The sequence below is a fragment of the Falco cherrug genome, chromosome Z (assembly GCF_023634085.1).
Source record: "Falco cherrug isolate bFalChe1 chromosome Z, bFalChe1.pri, whole genome shotgun sequence".
NCBI classification, from domain to species: domain Eukaryota; kingdom Metazoa; phylum Chordata; class Aves; order Falconiformes; family Falconidae; genus Falco; species Falco cherrug.
Window position 1 is genome coordinate 19,768,019 of NC_073720.1, and position 17,553 is coordinate 19,785,571.

The 17,553-nt window shown below is 41.8% G+C and overlaps 1 protein-coding gene across 9 annotated transcripts in view; it reads right to left on the reverse strand.

Moving 5' to 3' along the window:
* SLC38A9 (solute carrier family 38 member 9) overlaps positions 1–17,553 on the reverse strand; it is a 54,067-nt gene that overhangs the window by 16,889 nt on the left and 19,625 nt on the right. For 8 of the 9 annotated variants that reach the window (XM_055699153.1, XM_055699156.1, XM_055699152.1 and 5 more), the window contains 6 exons: positions 17,383–17,553; positions 14,706–14,765; positions 13,312–13,428; positions 12,281–12,478; positions 9,282–9,389; positions 3,400–3,506 (listed from right to left, as the gene is read on the reverse strand). In XM_055699153.1, coding sequence (XP_055555128.1) covers positions 3,400–3,506; positions 9,282–9,389; positions 12,281–12,478; positions 13,312–13,428; positions 14,706–14,765; positions 17,383–17,553 — 761 coding nt within the window. The remainder of the gene's footprint in view (positions 1–3,399; positions 3,507–9,281; positions 9,390–12,280; positions 12,479–13,311; positions 13,429–14,705; positions 14,766–17,382) is intronic. The other variant, XM_055699157.1, reaches the window with a different exon arrangement.

Sequence of the window (17,553 nt, forward strand, 5' to 3'; positions counted from 1 at the left end):
TGCCCAGGGCTTGGGATCCACACTAGGGTTGACTTGGAAATTCAACATAAGCTCCAGGGAGGACATTCAGAAAAGCTGATTCAAATGCAGGCAGTGGTTTCTGCCTCCTTAACACAAGAAAATCAAGCCGAGAAGATTTCAGGTGCTACTGATGGCTTGCTCTCATGTAAATGAAGCGGGGAAAGCCACAGGAAATATCTTAAAGGTGGCATGGAAGTATTAGGCCTCCCATGCATACAGAGCTGATTGTGGAGTGATCCTGCCTTTAGAATTTGAAAGCCACAGCTAAAGAGAAAGAAAAATCTTGCCCTTTTCCATATCATAAAATTTTCTTAAGAAAACTGAGAAGAAACTTTGTTTTCTTTCTCCAGAGATTTACTAACACTCTCTTTAGTTTTTAAACTATTTTCAGAGATGACCATAAACCCCAAGAATCTTTCCTGGAGGAGGATTAATGACTCCTTTGCAGAGGTGGTCACTCACAAGCTGGCCTGGGTTCACAGGGACAAAAAACTAACTGTGCAGATTACTAAAGTAAAAGGTCATTTCACTGCATTGGTGCATGACCACCTCTGAATAATCAAATATATTCTACCTGATGTGTTGTGTAGGTAACTGGGTGGAGCCAGCTGGACAAGATGACAGCTGAGGTCCCTTCCAACCTCAACCATTCTTGGATTCTGTGATTCTGTATCATTTTTTCATACAGCTATTATTGTAAAATCTTTGTATGTTATTGTAGTTACCTTTATAGCTAAGATTATTTACAGATAAAGGCCATGATCTCATTGCAATTACAGAGACACGGTGGGATAGCTCACATGACTGAGAAGCCACCATGGATGGCTATGTACTTTTTAGGAAAGACAGGGCAGCACGGAGAGGTTGTGGAGTTGCTCTTTCTGTGAGGAGCAACCACAATGTATCGAGCTGTCCCCAGGGGCGGATGCAGAATGAGTCCAGAGCTTACCAGTAGAAACTAAGGGGCAGGGCAACATGGGTGACACTGTTGTGGGTGTTTGCTACAGGCCACCTGATCAGGAAGAGGAAGTCAATGAGGCCTTCTACAGACAATTGGAGACAGCCTCACAATCACAGTCCCTGGTTCTCATGGGGGACTTCCACCTCCCTGATATCTGCTGAAAAGACAACACAGCTAGGCTCACACAGTCCAGGAGGCTCCTGCAGAGCATTAGCGGTAACTTTTTGACACAGGTGACAGAGGAGCCAACAAGCAAGATAAGCTCCTGGACCTTGTATTCACAAAAGAGGATTGGTTGAGGATACGAAGGCTGGGGGCAGCCTTCGCTGCAGGGACCATGAGACAGTGGCGTTCAGGATCCTGTGTGAAGGAAGCAGGGCGATAAGTAGGACTACAATCCTGGACTTCAGGAGAGCTAACTTTGGCCTCTTCAAGGACCTGCTTAGAGGATTCCCATGGGTTAGGGCCCTAGAAGGTAGGGGTGTACAAGAGCACTGGCTAATATTCAAGCATCACTTCCTCCAAACCCAAGATCAGTGCATCCCTATGAATAAGAAATCATGCAAAGGGGCAGGAGGCCTGCATGGATGAGCAAGGAGCTTCTGGCAAAACTCAGACAGAAGAAGGAAGTTTATGGGATGTGGAAAAGGGACAGGCCACTTGGGAGGAATATAGGGATATGGTGAGAACATACAGGGAGGTGACAAGGAAGGATAAGGTCCACTTGGAATTAAATCTGGTGAGGGAGGTCAAGGACAACAAGAAGGGCTTCTTCACGTACATCAGCAGGAAAAGCATGACTGGGGAAAATGTTGGCCTGCTGCTGAATGAGGTGGGAGCACCGGTGATGAAGGACACAGAGAAGGTGGAGTTACTGAATGCCTTCTTTGCTTCAGTCTCCACTGCCAAGGCCAGCCCTCAGGAATCCCAGACCCTGGCGGCAAGAGAGGAAATCTGGGAAAAGGAAGACATTCCCTTAGTCAAGAAGGATCATGTTAGAGATCACTTAAGAAAATTTAACACCCACAAATCCATGGGCCCCGATGGGATTCACTCTGGAGTGCTGAGGGAGCTGGCAGATGTTATTGCTAAGCCACTCTCCATCACCTTTGAAAGGTCATGGAGGACAGGAGACATGTCTGAGGACTAGAGGAAAGCCAATGTCACTCCAGCCTTCAAGAAGGTCAATGAGAAGAACCCAGGAAACTACAGGCCAGTCAGCCTCACCTCCATCCCTGGAAAGCTGATCGAATAGCTCATCCTGGAGGTCATATCAAAGCATGTGGAGGAAAAGGTCATCAGGAACAGCCAGCATGGATTCACCAAGGGCAAATCATGCCTGACCAACCTGACAGCCATCTATGATGGAATGACTGGCTGGGTAGAGAAGGGGAGAGCAGCAAATGTTGTCTACCTTGACTTCAGCAAGGCTTTTGGCACTGTGTACCATAACATCCTCATAGGTAAGCTCAGAAAGTGTGGCCCGGATGAGTGGACAGAAGGGATCTTACCAATGCACACAAATATCGTAAGGATGGGTGTCAAGAGGATGGAGCCAGGCTCTTCTCAGTAGTGCCCAGCAACACGACAAGGGGCAATGGGCACAAACTGCAAGACAAGAAGTTCCAACAACTTTACTTTGAGGGTGACCAAGCACTGGAACAGGCTGCCCAGATAGGTTGTGGAGTCTCGCTCTCTGGAGACATTCAAAACCCACTCGGATGCAATTCTGTCATTTTAATGAAGTGGGACAAGAATCCTGGAAAGTGGGGAGGCAAAAGTTAAATAATCAAAATAATTACAGTAAAAATGTACTCTAGGGCTCTAACTCTGTATTATGTTCACTCCATTTTGTATTTTATAATGGGAAGATATTAAGAAAGAATGCAGTTCTATCTGGATGAGCAGCGCATAATTTTTTCAAGGGCAAAGGACCAGTCCAAGGGCTACATATCACAAAGGTTCCAGATCCAGGCTTCAACTCTTGAGGATTCTCTAAATAGGGTCAGGTTTCTCTATGAACCTTGGCTTGGATTGTGACACAAAACTACTGAAGCAACTGAGAAAAAGTATTATCTAGACCCCAGCACTATTTTTCAGAACTCTGCTAAAATCAGTCCTATGCCCAATATTTTCCAGCATTTTTCATTCTAAAATTGGTCAGGTTTTCTAGTCATACAACACTGCCAAGCCTTCTGCCTCTTGTGTGTAATTTGGCCATTTAATACCAGCCTGACCACAAATAAGCTTTCATTTGAATAAATTTGAAATGCATCTGTTATAAGTATGTGTAACTGGTTTCTTATCAGATCACAAGAGCAAGTTACATTTTCTGAAGCTACTACAGTCCCTGGATTGACTTCAAAAGAAGCAAGCAATCTAGATAAAAATCAGCACAGTTTTGTGAAATTACTTACATTATTTTCCTGATTCTTGTTATTTTGAAGAAGTGTGATGACACAATTGTGGATGAAGAAGGCAAGTGTCAGAACTCCTGTAAGCTGAGGGAACAGAATTCTAAACTCTAAGGGAGGAAAAAAAGTGTTAATAACTTCTTTGAAACAAACAGTGCCAAAAGGCAGAGGGCATACAGTACTGTGGAGTCAACTGCAGAAACACGAACCTCCACGTCGAAATGGGACAATCTGTTTTATCTTTGACCATAGGCAATGCAGATATTTAATCACAAAGTACAAAATGCAAGATGACAGTGATTACTATACAACACATGCCCAGCAAAATTTCTTGAGAGACCCCAACCATCAAAGATTATTAGGTTAATTTAGGATCTACACATACAAGCTTTTCTGCTTCTTAACAGTTTAGCTGGAAAGCATTTTTAAGGCAGTAATTGATTGTCCCTGAACAGGGAGATGGGGGGAAGGAATCATTTGCTTTATCAGAATCTTTCGTTGTTAAAATGTTACTCATGCTACCAGAGGAAAAATGACATCTGTAGATGTTTAAAAGATTCTGCTTATAAACCAGGGCATAAAGAAAGGCAGAGCAACTTCTTGTGTTATCATACACATTACTGCATCTATGAAAAAGGGGGTTTTATTGTCTCCATGGGAATAGCATTGCTCTGCTTCTTCTACTTTTAATACCCGAATTCACCAATGTGTAACATCATTACAGCACCATCTTTGTTGGTATCATACAATGATGTATGTACTCTTCAGCATGCTAACAGCAATTAGAGATCCCTGAGCTAGCTCAGCTTCTGGAAAGCATCCAGCCATATAGCAAAACACTCATCAGAGGCTCACAAACACTTACAGATCAAACCACAGAGAGCTTCATGCAAACATATTTAAACCAGACTTTTTTAAAGTGCTATAAAGTCAGCAAGGTGAACACACCCCAGGCAATCAATGAAAGGTTCATCCAGGCTGAGAGAATACGCCACCCCTAGGGCTGACTTCATTGCATCTTCAATACCTAATTAGCGTGATGCACTACTGATAAGAATTGGGAGTGCAAGAGACTTTTGGGCTTGTTTTCCATCTACTACTTCAATCTCACTAATAAAGCAAACCAACAGATTCAGAATCTCTTTCCGAACTGTCTCCCTCATCACTGCAACTATCAGTAGTAGCTGAATTTGTATGCATTAGCTGCAAGCTTTGCCTATCTCCTAGCAGAACCAGTGACACTGCCAAAATAATCAGACTACCAGGTGCTCCACTTAGTGACCTGTGGCACACGTGTCAAGCTATAATTCATTTTACACAAGGACTGCTTAATAGATCTTGGACTTGAACTTCAAGGTGTTTAAAACCTGATTTTGTAGACATAGGCTGGTTTCCACTTTATGTGGGTTTGTTAGTGAACCGTAGTTTGGGCAAATTTCGTCCTGCATTCTCAGGAAGACAGCGCAGATATGAGGCCATGTGAGCGCAGATATGAGGCCATGTGAACATTAAAGACTGTCTTCTGGGGCAATTCAGGTTAAAACCATGTTTCCATGCTTGCAACAGAGCAAGACCAAACATTGTGGTCTATCTACTGACTGAGCAGCACATGCTTGAGTATCACTTGTACTTACAGACAGCATTAAGCATAATGCTGTACAAAATAAATTAGGTCATTAATGCAGCTGCTAATCATCCAGTGCTTTGAAATCCAAATTTTTACACTGGAGACAAAAGCAGTTTGTTAGTCAAAAAAATGTGCCTAAAAGTAAATGCAATGATGGAGGAAAATAAATAGTATGGATAGCACTGTTTCAGAACTACTTACATCTATCTTTAAGTTTGTACTTACGCTGCAGTAGTCAGGATTGTTAGGGAATTACAGAGATAATCCAGTTCATTCTCAAAGCATCTGCTTTGGTCTTGCACGCAGTCATACTCAGCAAAAACTGCCTGGATTTGAAGACTCAGCCAGAAAGGACAAATACTTTTTCTTGGTGACACTACCAAGCTGCAGAAACTGTTTTATACAGCCTTTCACTTGTTTCTTGGCATTCAGATCTTGAAATAGGGTTCTGAATGCGTGACTGAGATTAGGAAGGAATGACCTTCAGCAGTTATGGGAAAATGAACGAACAGATTTGATGATTAGCTATGGGCTTGGGGGTGGAGAAGGGGAATACTGGATTTTGAGCATACCTCTGCCAAACATACACAGAATACACTAGCCTAGCTGTTTATTCTGCTTATTATTGTGTGAGATTAATTTCAGTTCAGCTAGACAGCTGAATCAACTCAAAGGCAGTGGTAGAAGATGACAAAGAATAAGTAACTGTGAGACCACTGCAATCGTGATGTGAACACACAAATCAGTTGAATTTCACATCAGTAACTTTACTCAACTAATCTGTAGTTTACTAACTGAGTTGTTACTCTTGTTGCCGCAATGCATTACCATGATGCCACAAACTGTATCAGGTTCTATTAGAAACACGGAACAACTCTAGTGTTCCTTTTTAAAAAATCTCTATTCAAAAACCCGTCCTAGTGTTTTAAGGTATCCTTGTTTCCTTCTCCAATTCTACATTTTTGGACCTAACAACAGTCTGCAGCCCATGTGTAAAACTGTTAGTGCAGTGCTTATTGTAAATAGGAAACTAAAAATGCACAAACCTGCTAAAGAAACCCTAAGAAGGTATGTATCTCCGAGTGGCCTTAACTAAAGAAGTAAACTCTACAGAATCATAGAATCACAGAATCATAGAATAGTTTAGGTTGGAAGGGACCTTAAAGGTCAACCTAGTTCCAGTCCCCTTGCCAGGGGCAGGGACACCTTCCCACCAGACCAGGTTGCTCAAAGCCCCATCCAGCCTGGCCTTGAACACTCCCAGGGACGGGGCAACCACAGCTTCTCTGGCCAGCCTGTTCAAGTGCCCCACTATCTTCACAGTGAAGAATTTATTCCTAATATCTAATTTAAATCAATCGTCCTTCAGTTTAAAGCCTTTGTCCATCACTACATGTCCTTGTAAAAATGTCCCTCTCCAGCTTTCTTGCAGGCCCCCTTTAGGTACTGGAAGGCTGCTATAAGGTCACCACAGAGCCTTCTCTTCTCCAAGCTGAACAAACCCAACTCTCTCAGCCTACTCCAGCCCTCTGATCATCTTTGTCCCCCTCCTCTGGACTCACTCCATGTCCTTCTTACGTTGAGGGCCCCAGAGCTGAATGCAGTACTCCAGGTGGAGTCTCACAAAATCAGAGTAGAGGGGGAGAATCACCTCCCTTGACCTGCTGGTCACACTTCTTTTGATGCAGACCAGGATTTGGCTGGCTTTCTGGGCTGCAAGTTGTTCCTGGGCCATGCTGAGCTTCCTGTGCACCAGCACCCCTGAGCCCTTCTCCTCAGGGCTGCTCTCAATCCATTCTCCACCCAGCCTGTGTATCGTGTACCCTGACCCAGGTGCACGACCTTGCACTTGGCCTTCCTGAACTTCATGAAGTTCACACAGGCCCACCTCTCCAGCCTGCCAAGGTCCCTCTGGATGGCATCCCTTCCTTCCAGCATGTCAACGGCACCACACAGCTTGGTGTCATCAGTGAATTGCTGAGGGTGCACTCAGTCCTGCTGGCCATGTTGCCAACAAATGTGTTGATGAGCACCGGTATCAATACTGATCTCTGAGGAGTGCCAGTCCTCACTGGTCTCCACTTGGACGTTGAGCCATTGACTGCAACTCAATTTTGAGTGTGATCATCCAGCCAATTCCTTTTCCATCGAGTGGTCCATCCGTCAAATCCATGTCTCCAGTTTACAGACAAGAATGTTGTACAGGACAGTGTCAGATGCTTTGCATAAGTCCAGGCAGATGACATCAGTTGCTCTTCCCTCACCCACCAATGCTGTAACCCCATCACAGAAGGCCACCAAATCTGTCAGGCATGATTCGTCCTTAGTGAAGCCATGCTGACTGTCAACAATCACCTCCTTATTTTCCATGTGCCTTAGCACAGTTGCCAGGAGGATCCACTGCATGATCTTGCCAGGCACAGGGGTGAGACTGATGACTGTAGTTCCCCAGGTTCTCCTTATTTCCCCTTTTAAAAATGGGGTTTATGTTTCCCCTTTTCCAGTCCATGGGAAACTCACCAGACTGCCACGACTTCTCAAACATGATGGACAGTGGCTTAGCCACCTCATCTGCCCATTCCCTCAGGACCTACGGATGCACCTCATCAGGTCCCATGGACTTGTGCGCCTCCAGGTTCCTTAGGTGGTCTCGAACCAGATCTTCTCCTACAATGGGTGGTTCTTCATTCTCCTAGTCTCTGCCTTTGCCTTCTGTGACTTAGGCAGTATGGCTAGACCACTTGCTGGCAAAGACTGAGGAAAAAAAGTCATTGAGTACCTCAGCCTTCTCCATGTCCTGGGTAACCAGGTCTCTCATTTCCTTCTGGAGAGGCCTCACATCTTCCCTCACCTTCCTTTTATCACCGAGATACTTATAGAAGCTTTTCTTGTTGCCCTTAGATATATATATTTTTTTTGGTTTGGTTTGGTTTTTGTTTATGTATGTATTTTTATATATATATAAAGCACCTAACACCATATTGATAAACATACTTTGGAACCACTCTTGATGGCAGAGGCAAGAACAGGAGTCAGTCTGTTAGTACCTCAGCACTTCTGTTTCCAAGCAATTAAAAAAAAAAAAAAAAAAGCCCCAAGACTGCTGCCAGACTGCTTGGCTGGTGTTTAATTCTATCAGGGCTTTAGCTTTTCTAACGTGGTTTCTGGCTGCTCAGTTTCTCTGTATTCCTCACAGGCTACCTGTCCTTGTTTCCACCCCCTATAGGCTTCCTTTTTGTGTTTGACTAGTCCAGGAGCTCCTTGTTCATCCATGCAGGCCTCCTGGCATTTTTGCCCAATTTCCTCTTTGTTGATATGCGCAGCACCTGAGCTTGGAGGAGGTGATCCTTGAATATTAACCAGCTTTTCTTGGGCTGGAGAATCTAAGGCTGCTCCTATCTTTCTATAGAGGGTCTCATCTGCTCAGTCTTCCTGGTTGGGTGGCCTGTAGCAGACCCTCACTATAATGTCATTTGTCCCTGTCCTCCCTTTAATCATGACCCATAGCTCTTGGTTGGCTCCTCTTCCATCCCTAGGCAGAGATCCACGCCTCTCCTTGTCTCCCCTGCCTGTCCTTCCCAAAAGGCCTGTATCCTTCCATTCCAACATTCCAGTCACAGCAGCCATCCCAATATGTCTCTGTGATGCCAATAAGATCATAAGATCATCAAGAAGGACAAAATACTCTTTGTTTCTAAGAACAGAAGGAGTGATACAATTCAATAGCACAGAACACAGCTCCTTGGAGCTAAATGATTATATGAATCCTGGCTGTTGTAAAGCATGGGGAAAAAACTCGTTACACGCCTCCTAAAATAAGAAACTGATCTCTTTAAATTATCTATTCATGCAATACCAGTTTATGACTGTGACATCTCACAAAGTAATCTGTAACAGTAATTTGGAAAGAACAGCCACCAAAACAACATTCAAGAAAAGAAACATACTGGAGGGCTAATGGGTGTTTAAAGAAGAGCTATAATTATGGACTAAAACCTGAGATAGATTGGGGAAGCACAGGAAAATCGGTAGTTGTAAATTATGGTGAATGAGCCATTTAATTTAAGCCTGACATCCTTGTCACTTTGTCACAAGGTACCCTTCCTGAGCCTCTACATGCAACATCAGGCAGCATTTTCTCGTTTTATTTATGTCACAGAGATGTTAAAAGGTGAGAAAGTCATTCATTAATTGATTAAAAAAAAATAATCTTAAACCCATCGGTATAGGCTTCATTACTGCATTTTAATTACCTTACCTGGTACAAAAAAATCATTCTCTGCAAACCAGTTGTATTCTAAATGGATTCCCAGATAAGCAGCCTTTACAGTAACCAGAAAAACTAAGTAGATAACGGAAATTGTACCTGGAAAAGACAAGAGACAAACAAACACCATGAGGTAGTAGAAAGTATTTGTGCTGTGTTTTATTCCTGCTCCATCCAACTAGTTACCAGCAGCCCAAATACTTCGGGTTGGTATTCCTTCTTAAAAACACAAGCTAGGTCTAAATTTTCCTTTTCTTTATGTTATAGGTCAGACAGAAAGAATAATGTACTTGCACCCAGTGCAAGCTTTCGGCATATTTAATGTTCTCCAGATGCTGCAGTAGTGACAGTGGAAGAATTACGCTGTAAATCCTGCTGCTGTACAGGAAAGGATGTCTCTCAGCAGTAACAGATGAGTTCAAGCTTTAGCTGTCAAGATTTTGATCTAAACATGAGACAAGCACTGCATGAACTGCAGTACTGCAGCTATTACAACATCCATGCAGTCACTGACTTTTTGAACCAAATGGCCCAATGAGATATGAATGTTTACTGCAATTGTGAACTTCAAACTGGGAGCTGGAAGCTGATAATGACATTTGATCACTACTGATTTAAACCTTGTATAGATGATAACCTTGGATAACCTTGATCAAATAACACTGGATTTGCATTCCATCTCAATGATTCAGAGGTATCCAGCAATACTCTACACAGCTAGAGGACTACAGGTAAGATCACAGATGGGTATAAATGCCTTGCTGTGTCTGCACATGGGATGGACAGTGTATGATCTTGGCTCCTGTCATTTCAAACAGACAAGGCCAGAACAGTAACTACCTAAAAATTGAAGGAAACTGTGCAACAGTAATTAAGGCTACTATATGCAACCTTCCAGCCAACAATGCTGCTTGTCACCAGAGAACAGGCTGTAAGCAAAGACAAAGAAACAGCATTTTTGCAGTTTAGAATACAGATTCAGATAAGACATCATTTAATTGTAGCAGTATCTCCAAGATTAAAAAATTAACTGCAGAAATTACCATTTGATTATACAGAGCGTAGTCAAAGGCTTAGGAAGATGAAAGGTTCCGTGCTTAAGGATCAGCTTAACAGCTAAAATATTCTGTAGTCTCCTAATGATTTAGGTTTCTGTAGGTGTAAAGGTAGGTACAAGTTCTCTATTAAGATTTATTTCAGCACCTCAAAAATTGCCTTCCATTTTTTCTTGTCCTATTAACTTCAAGGTTTAAAAAAAATTAAACCAACTTTGCACAGCTTCTGAGTTACATTATAATCTGCTAAGTTATGAGAAATTTTGTATTTTAATATTCACGTTCTCTAAAAAAAAGTTGTCTACAATAATGTGCTTATTTCAAAAACACATACAGTTGTGGCTAGATCTCACTTGATGAAATATTTTCATATACCTAATTTATATGTAGGCTACATAAAAACTTTCCTTTTTACACAGGAGCACCATCACATGTGCTGTATTTTCATTTACTGGTTCCAGAAACAGCAGATCCAAGCCCTAATTAAGCATCACACTGGAACAAACAGGACAAACTACACCCTCAATTTCCTGTCCTCTACCTCCTTTACAATATTTCTCCATCTTTTTCAACCCATTCTGTGATCCCATCTCCTTTTTCCTTTCTCTCCATCATATGCTTCAATGCTATGCCCTCAGATACCCTTTGTGAATAACCCCACCCATCATCCATGTGCTTTATCCCCTTCACCAATCCCACCTGTATTGGTTTTCCATCTCAAGACATGGAAGCAAGGAGAAGTCACAACTTTTGTCTTTGTAGCACAGAATAGGCAAGGGTATTGGGAGCTGCGCAAAGCACAGCAGCAGATTACACTGACTGACTGATGCTGTAATTAATTAATCAATTGATTGGTAACAAATTACTTCAGGTCAGAAGCAACTAATTTTTGGAAGTAACTGCCTGTGTTGAAATGTCTACCAGATGAGGAAGGGTATGACTGACTGCTTGTGCCAAAGTACTATGCATCAAATACTGCACCATCTGGGAAAACCCGTTGTAAATATAGTGGAACTTGTTTTACAGGATTATCAAGGGAGAGAAGGAAAAAAAATAATTATCAGCCTGTTATCTGAAAGACTCGAGCAAAGCAGAGTAGAAAGCCTGTGGTGGTTAACAAACCAACCAACAAACCATTCCAAGGCACAATATGGGCTGCCAGCAAACTACTGAAGAGTGGCTGGAAGGCTGTCCCCCAGAAAAAGACGTGGGGGTGCTGGTTGACATCCAGCAGTGTGCCCATGAAGGCCAACAGCATCCTGGCTTGTATGGGAAACAGTGTGGCCAGCAGGACCAGGGCAGTGACCGTCCCCCTGCACTGGGCACTGGTGAGGCCACACCTCGAATCCTGTGTTCAGTGTTGGGCCCCTCACTTCAGCAGGGGCATCGAGGTGCTGGAGTGTGCACAGAGAAGGAAAATGAAGCTGGTGGAGGGTCTGCAGCACAGGTGTTATGAGAAGCAGCTGAGGGAACGGCTTGTTTAGCCTGCAGAAAGGGAAGCTGAGGAGAGACCTTATCACTCTGTACAATTACTGGAAAGGAGGTTTTAGCAAGGTGAGTGTTGCTCTCTTCTCCCATGTAACAAGCAACAGGACAAGAGGAAATGGCCTCAAGTTGCATCAGGGGAGGTTTAGATTTGGTATTAGGAATCCTAAGTTTCTTCACTGAAAGGGTGGTCAAGCATTGGAACAGGCTGCCCAGGGAAGTGGTTGAGTCCCCATCCCTGGAAGTACTTAAAAGACACGTAGATGTGGCACCTGGGGACATGGCTTAGTGGTGGACTTGACAGTCCTGGGTTAACAGTTGGGCTTGATGATCTTAAAGTTCTTTTCCAACTTAAATGATTCTACAATTCTACTCACTGAAGTAGCTTTCGCTGTTTTCTGTACATTTTAGCCACAATGAACCAATGCTTCAATAGTATTTCTTACCTACCTAGGACATTAAACTTTGCAAAGAAGGATGGAGACTTCAGATTTAGCAGAGGCAGAAGAACAGCAATCAGGTAAAATGGTACTGTTTGTGATTTGTTCCACCACTCCTCGAAGAGTTCAAAACCTGTATCATTGCCAGAAGAGAACATCACACTCCTGTTCTGTGGTGTGTGACCACTAGTAGCACTTGGACAAATGACTGGAAGAAAGGAAAAGAAAAATATCCCCAGATGAAAAGTGTTTTACTCGCACAGAATCTTCACAGCCAAGATCGTATAATTTCTGGAGAGTGTTTTACCTATGGGGAACAGGACCACTCAACAGCATTGTCTGACAACTCATTTCCTAACTCCTGTTTGTTTATTTATCAGGAGTTCAGTGTGGTTTTTTATCAGGAGTTCAGTGCTAAGATTTCACTGCTAGGCACCTTACAATCTAAGCTGACAAGCACTATGGCTCTTTCAGAAGAGCACAGCAAAGATGCCAATTCATCTGAAGCCTGAGCTGTGGCACAGGATCAGCCTTCAAGGTCACATACCTATAACTGTGTTCAGTGCCTAAATGCACCTGCTGGAATCAAGTCATAGCAATGCATCCCTGCATCTGGCTGAGTATTTAGCATTGTAATCTGTCTCTGTGCACTTCAGTAAGATCATATGAATCGAGATGTAATCTGTGTACAGAAGAGCCTGCATTACTGTACATTGTTAAGGGAACACACAAACTAAGATTACAAGAAAGCTGCTATAACAACTGGCAGGTCTAAAACCCATGCACCGAATAAAAAACCCTGCCATCTTGGTGCCACGCCAGGTGCAAGTACATCACTGCTATATAACTCAACAGAAGCAATTTAAGATATACACCCATAACATTGCCAAAAGGGAACATCGCACTCCTGTTAAATGGTGGCTGATCAATGGCAGCACCTGAACAAGTGACTGGAACAAAATTAACTGAACAAAAAGATCCCTTGACAAAAACATGTTTATTTTATTTTTGTTAATATCAACATTCCTTTCTCACACATACCTAAAAAGTTACGTGTTGAAATATAAACCATCTTACTGTTCTCATAACATCTTGTTTTAAATTTTGGCATCCCAAGATACTTGATAGCCTCCCTCCCACACTGGCTGCATGCCTGTTCTGTACAAAGATGTAAAAAGTGTCTGTCAAATGTCTTGAGGGACCATTATGTTACTTCCAGTTTTCTCATTTGCTTTCTCTCCATTGCTTATAACAGGATTGTTTCACAGACCCTGAAAAATGTTTTTGTTCTTACTGATCTCCTTGGTAGCCCTGAATGCTCTGCCAAGAGTCATCTGACCATGTGGCATCCCTTAATTTTGTGAAGCAGATGCTTTAAATCTTCCAGTTGTTGGAGGATACCGTGGAATACTGTTGTCTGCTTTGTTTCCAAGTTACACCCCCTGCTGCATAACTATGGGACAGAACAGCAGAAGCAGGAGAGAGCACATGAGAAAGAGCACTGCAGCAGCTACTGGTCCTTTCTGGTAAGGACTGTAGAAGAAACAGGATTCAACACTAGCTCAAATGCAAATCAACTGGTTTTCAGAATTATTTCTCAACTCCTTCACCTGACTCCCAACAGCTGCTCTCCAGAAACACGGCTGCAGTGAGTGTGACACACAGCTATCCAGCTGGTACTGAAATGTTTCCCCATTCCCATAAGGACCCAGGATAAGAGAAAATTTTCCGCTTCATAACAAAGCACTACATGTTCATTTACTGTATATAGGCAGAAAGATCAGAGGCTGAATGCCTAGCTCCTGCCTTAATTCTACATTATTCTGCCTACTCAACTCCCAACAGACCTACCTTCATACTTGAGTGCAGTTACTTCACTTAGTTGTGCAAATGCCAGACTCTCCACAAAGCCCAACCCGATGCTCATGTAGCCTGACACATTTCTTTTTGCACTTAGCATCATTAAAGCTGTTCTTACAGGATTTTTTTAAAATAAGAATGTTGCTGCAGAGTGGTGAGGAGCAAAAATGCCCCAGCCAAGATTTTAAACAGTAAACAGATCTGATGTGCCTCAATTTCAAGGTGCAAAAGTTAGAATTCCTTAAGCCAGTTCCCCATTGTCCAAAAGCCATTAAGAAGTCTACCATTCATGGTTTCACGGGGACTGTATCTGGGTATACAGAAACCTGAAATTTGCCTTTAAATCCTTATCTTCACCCCCACTTTCTTTCTTTTTCCAATTATTAAGCTTTCCAAGTGTGTGGTTATTTGTGGAAGTACAAATCCCAGACAGATGACAGTTTTTTAAAAACAGGTAGTTAGAATTTACAAGACACACTTTATAACTGCAATGTGGTTTGGCATGGAAACATGATGATTTTCCTTTAAATCCCCACCCCCACCCAGGAAACACAATACTAGTAAGTGCTTCTTACCTCTGTTACTTCCATTGGTGCCAGGAACAATATCTGTTACGTTAATGTCATGAATGAAGTCTAAAAAGAAGAAAACCTTACTATCAATGTCCCAAACCTGCTACTAGGCTTTTATCTGCTGACTTGATAAATATTAATTACAGAAATATTTTGGAAAATTACATCAGAGGGGTAATACAGCAGCTTGCACTCCCCCCAACTCGAAGTATTTTAAAACTTTATTTTAGAAGTGTCTTAAAGTAGCCCCCCACAGCACTGCTTTCTTCCCAGCAGTCTTGTCCATTTATCAAGTTCCCAAGCCAGCCCCCTCCCAGCTGCTCGTCCCTGTTCCCCCAGAACATCTTTGCTTGTCCCAGCTTCTCAGTCTGCCATGCCATACAGGAGGTTAATGAAGAGATGCTTCTTAAAACCAGCTTCTCTTGGGACAGAAAAAAGAGTGCATGCAACCATATCCTCAGTCCAGATGGTACTATATGGAAAAAGCTTCCCCTACTCATTTTTCTAATCTTTCTTTCAAAGGAGGCTCTAGGGGGATGCTTTTTCCATGTTTATTTTAAAGAAGGGAATCTCCAGAGAAAGGTTTAAGTCTCACTGTCTACTGTCAACTCTAGAAGTGTTTTGTTTCAATACACTCCTGTGCTACTTTACTGCTGTGCCACACCAGGTATTCTCAAGTTCCTGCAGCTTCACCAGCATGAGTGTACTGGATAGCAATTTCCATATATTTACATGTATATATACACACACACAGAGAGAAAATGCCCATCAGCTTGGAGATTTCATTAGCGTGTCTGGTTAAAATTTGCTTCTGCTGCATGTGGGTGTATTATGCACACAGAAAATGAACTGGGACAGCAGCCCTCAGATTTTTTACATGCAGTTAACAGCAGCTTGTTTCTCATAAAGAAAGCAAAAAGTCTTGTGGGAAGCCAACTATTTTTTGTTTCTTCACTTTGATTTATAATGCCCTGAATCAAAACTGGGTTTCTCATATTGGTATCAGTGTATACAACAACCAAAAGATTTAAATAAAATCACTCATCACCTCCCCTCTTCATCACTGTTTTGTGTTGCTTGCTACTTAAAAAGAAGTACCTACTGTGAAGCCATCAAAAGAACTGATAGCTTTTACAGAATTAGAGCATTTTAAAATTAGTTATAGGTGGATAGACAATTTATGCTTGCTCTGTACTTAAAAAGTGGTTTAGAACTAGCAATTGCATTTGTGGATTTATGTCTGTTTCATAGAACAAAAACAGAACGAAAGCATGGGACACGATCTTACCAAAAAAACCCCAAAAAACCCCACAGGATATCATACTTGGATTACAATTCTTGCCTTCTTTTCATATTGATTTCTAGACCATCCTCCTTTAGGAAATCAGTTTGTTGCCACTTAAATTCTGTGTGCAGATTTTTTAAAAAGTCATCTGAGTGTACTGGCATTAAATGTAGTAGCCTGCTTAGAATAACTTAGAAATGCATGGCTGGAAAATGGCAGTGTGTCAAACCAACATCCTATCACCCATTTCACAACCTAGCAAGTAAGTGACCACAATGAAAGTTAGGACAAGAATCCAATGACTAAAGTTATCAAAGAGCAAACAAGTAAGGACCCCAAACAAATATAGGTTAGTGATAAAATAACATGCCAATCTCAGGGAAAAGCAACTTTTTTTCCTAGAAAAGGAACGGTTTTGACCATTCTGAAGTTTACTTACTAAAATTGGAGTTCCTTGGTTTAGAATAATATAGGATTAAAGGGTTAACCTTATTAAAAAACAACAGAGTCTAAAGTAAAATGGCTTTAATAACATATGAATTAGGTCAAGTGTAAAATATACCAGTCATTAACCAATAAAGTAAAGTAGGTCCTTCAGGGATGGTGGGAATTCTAATTAAATATTGTTTAAGAGGTGTAAGTGTCTATAATGCTATTTGCCTCAGAGATTTTTTAATTACCTTCAAAACAGAAACTCTTAAATCTGTCATGCTATTCAATGCTATGAGTCAGATTTTCAAAGCTCTCAATTCCATCGTTTATTCCCACAACTCTACATACTTAAGTGATTGTATCCACAAAAGTCTGTGTGCCTGTGCATGTACAAGGCTGTAAGTAACCAATATGTTTTATTCTGTAGCAATGCCAGACTAAGAATCGTTCTTTCACTGTGCTACAGGTCATCGTTCCTTCAAGGACACTTGCAAAAACTTTCTACATGGCAGCACTCTTAAGTGTGTGTGTTGAAAACTAGAATGAAACTAGATTTTTTTCATTAACCTGGATCATTTCAACAGCCTAGCCTGTTACATGGCTGTTCAAATAGTTACACCACTGCAAAGGAGGTGGGAGTGAAAATATAAAGTGGAAGCAAGCAAGAGGTTTGGGTTGTTTAAGCTACACCAAGAAGGCTCATTACTGACATGCAAATCAGATAATTGGTACTATGTCTTTCATTAAAACCACAGTTTAAGAGACAGACTGAGAAACCGGCTTTGAAAACATACATGACTGTGCACAGAACTCCACACAGTTACTTATTCTCAACTGACTTTTCATACAAAGCAACAGAAAAACCAAGATTAAGTAAAACGAACAATTCTTTTTTCAGTATAAAGCAACATCTTAATCTTTCCACAAGATAGCTGTAAAAGTTAACCGAAAATGTATACTTACTGTATATAAACTTCCCTGTGTTGAACAGAAAGTTGGACATAAGCACCCAATAAACAACCATGGCTCCAACAAGCGATACCATCGAAAATAAAAGACTTGACCATTGACCAAAGGATCCAAAGTAATACTTGCAAACATCTGGGAATTCCCAGTTTGAGGTATCTACTAAAG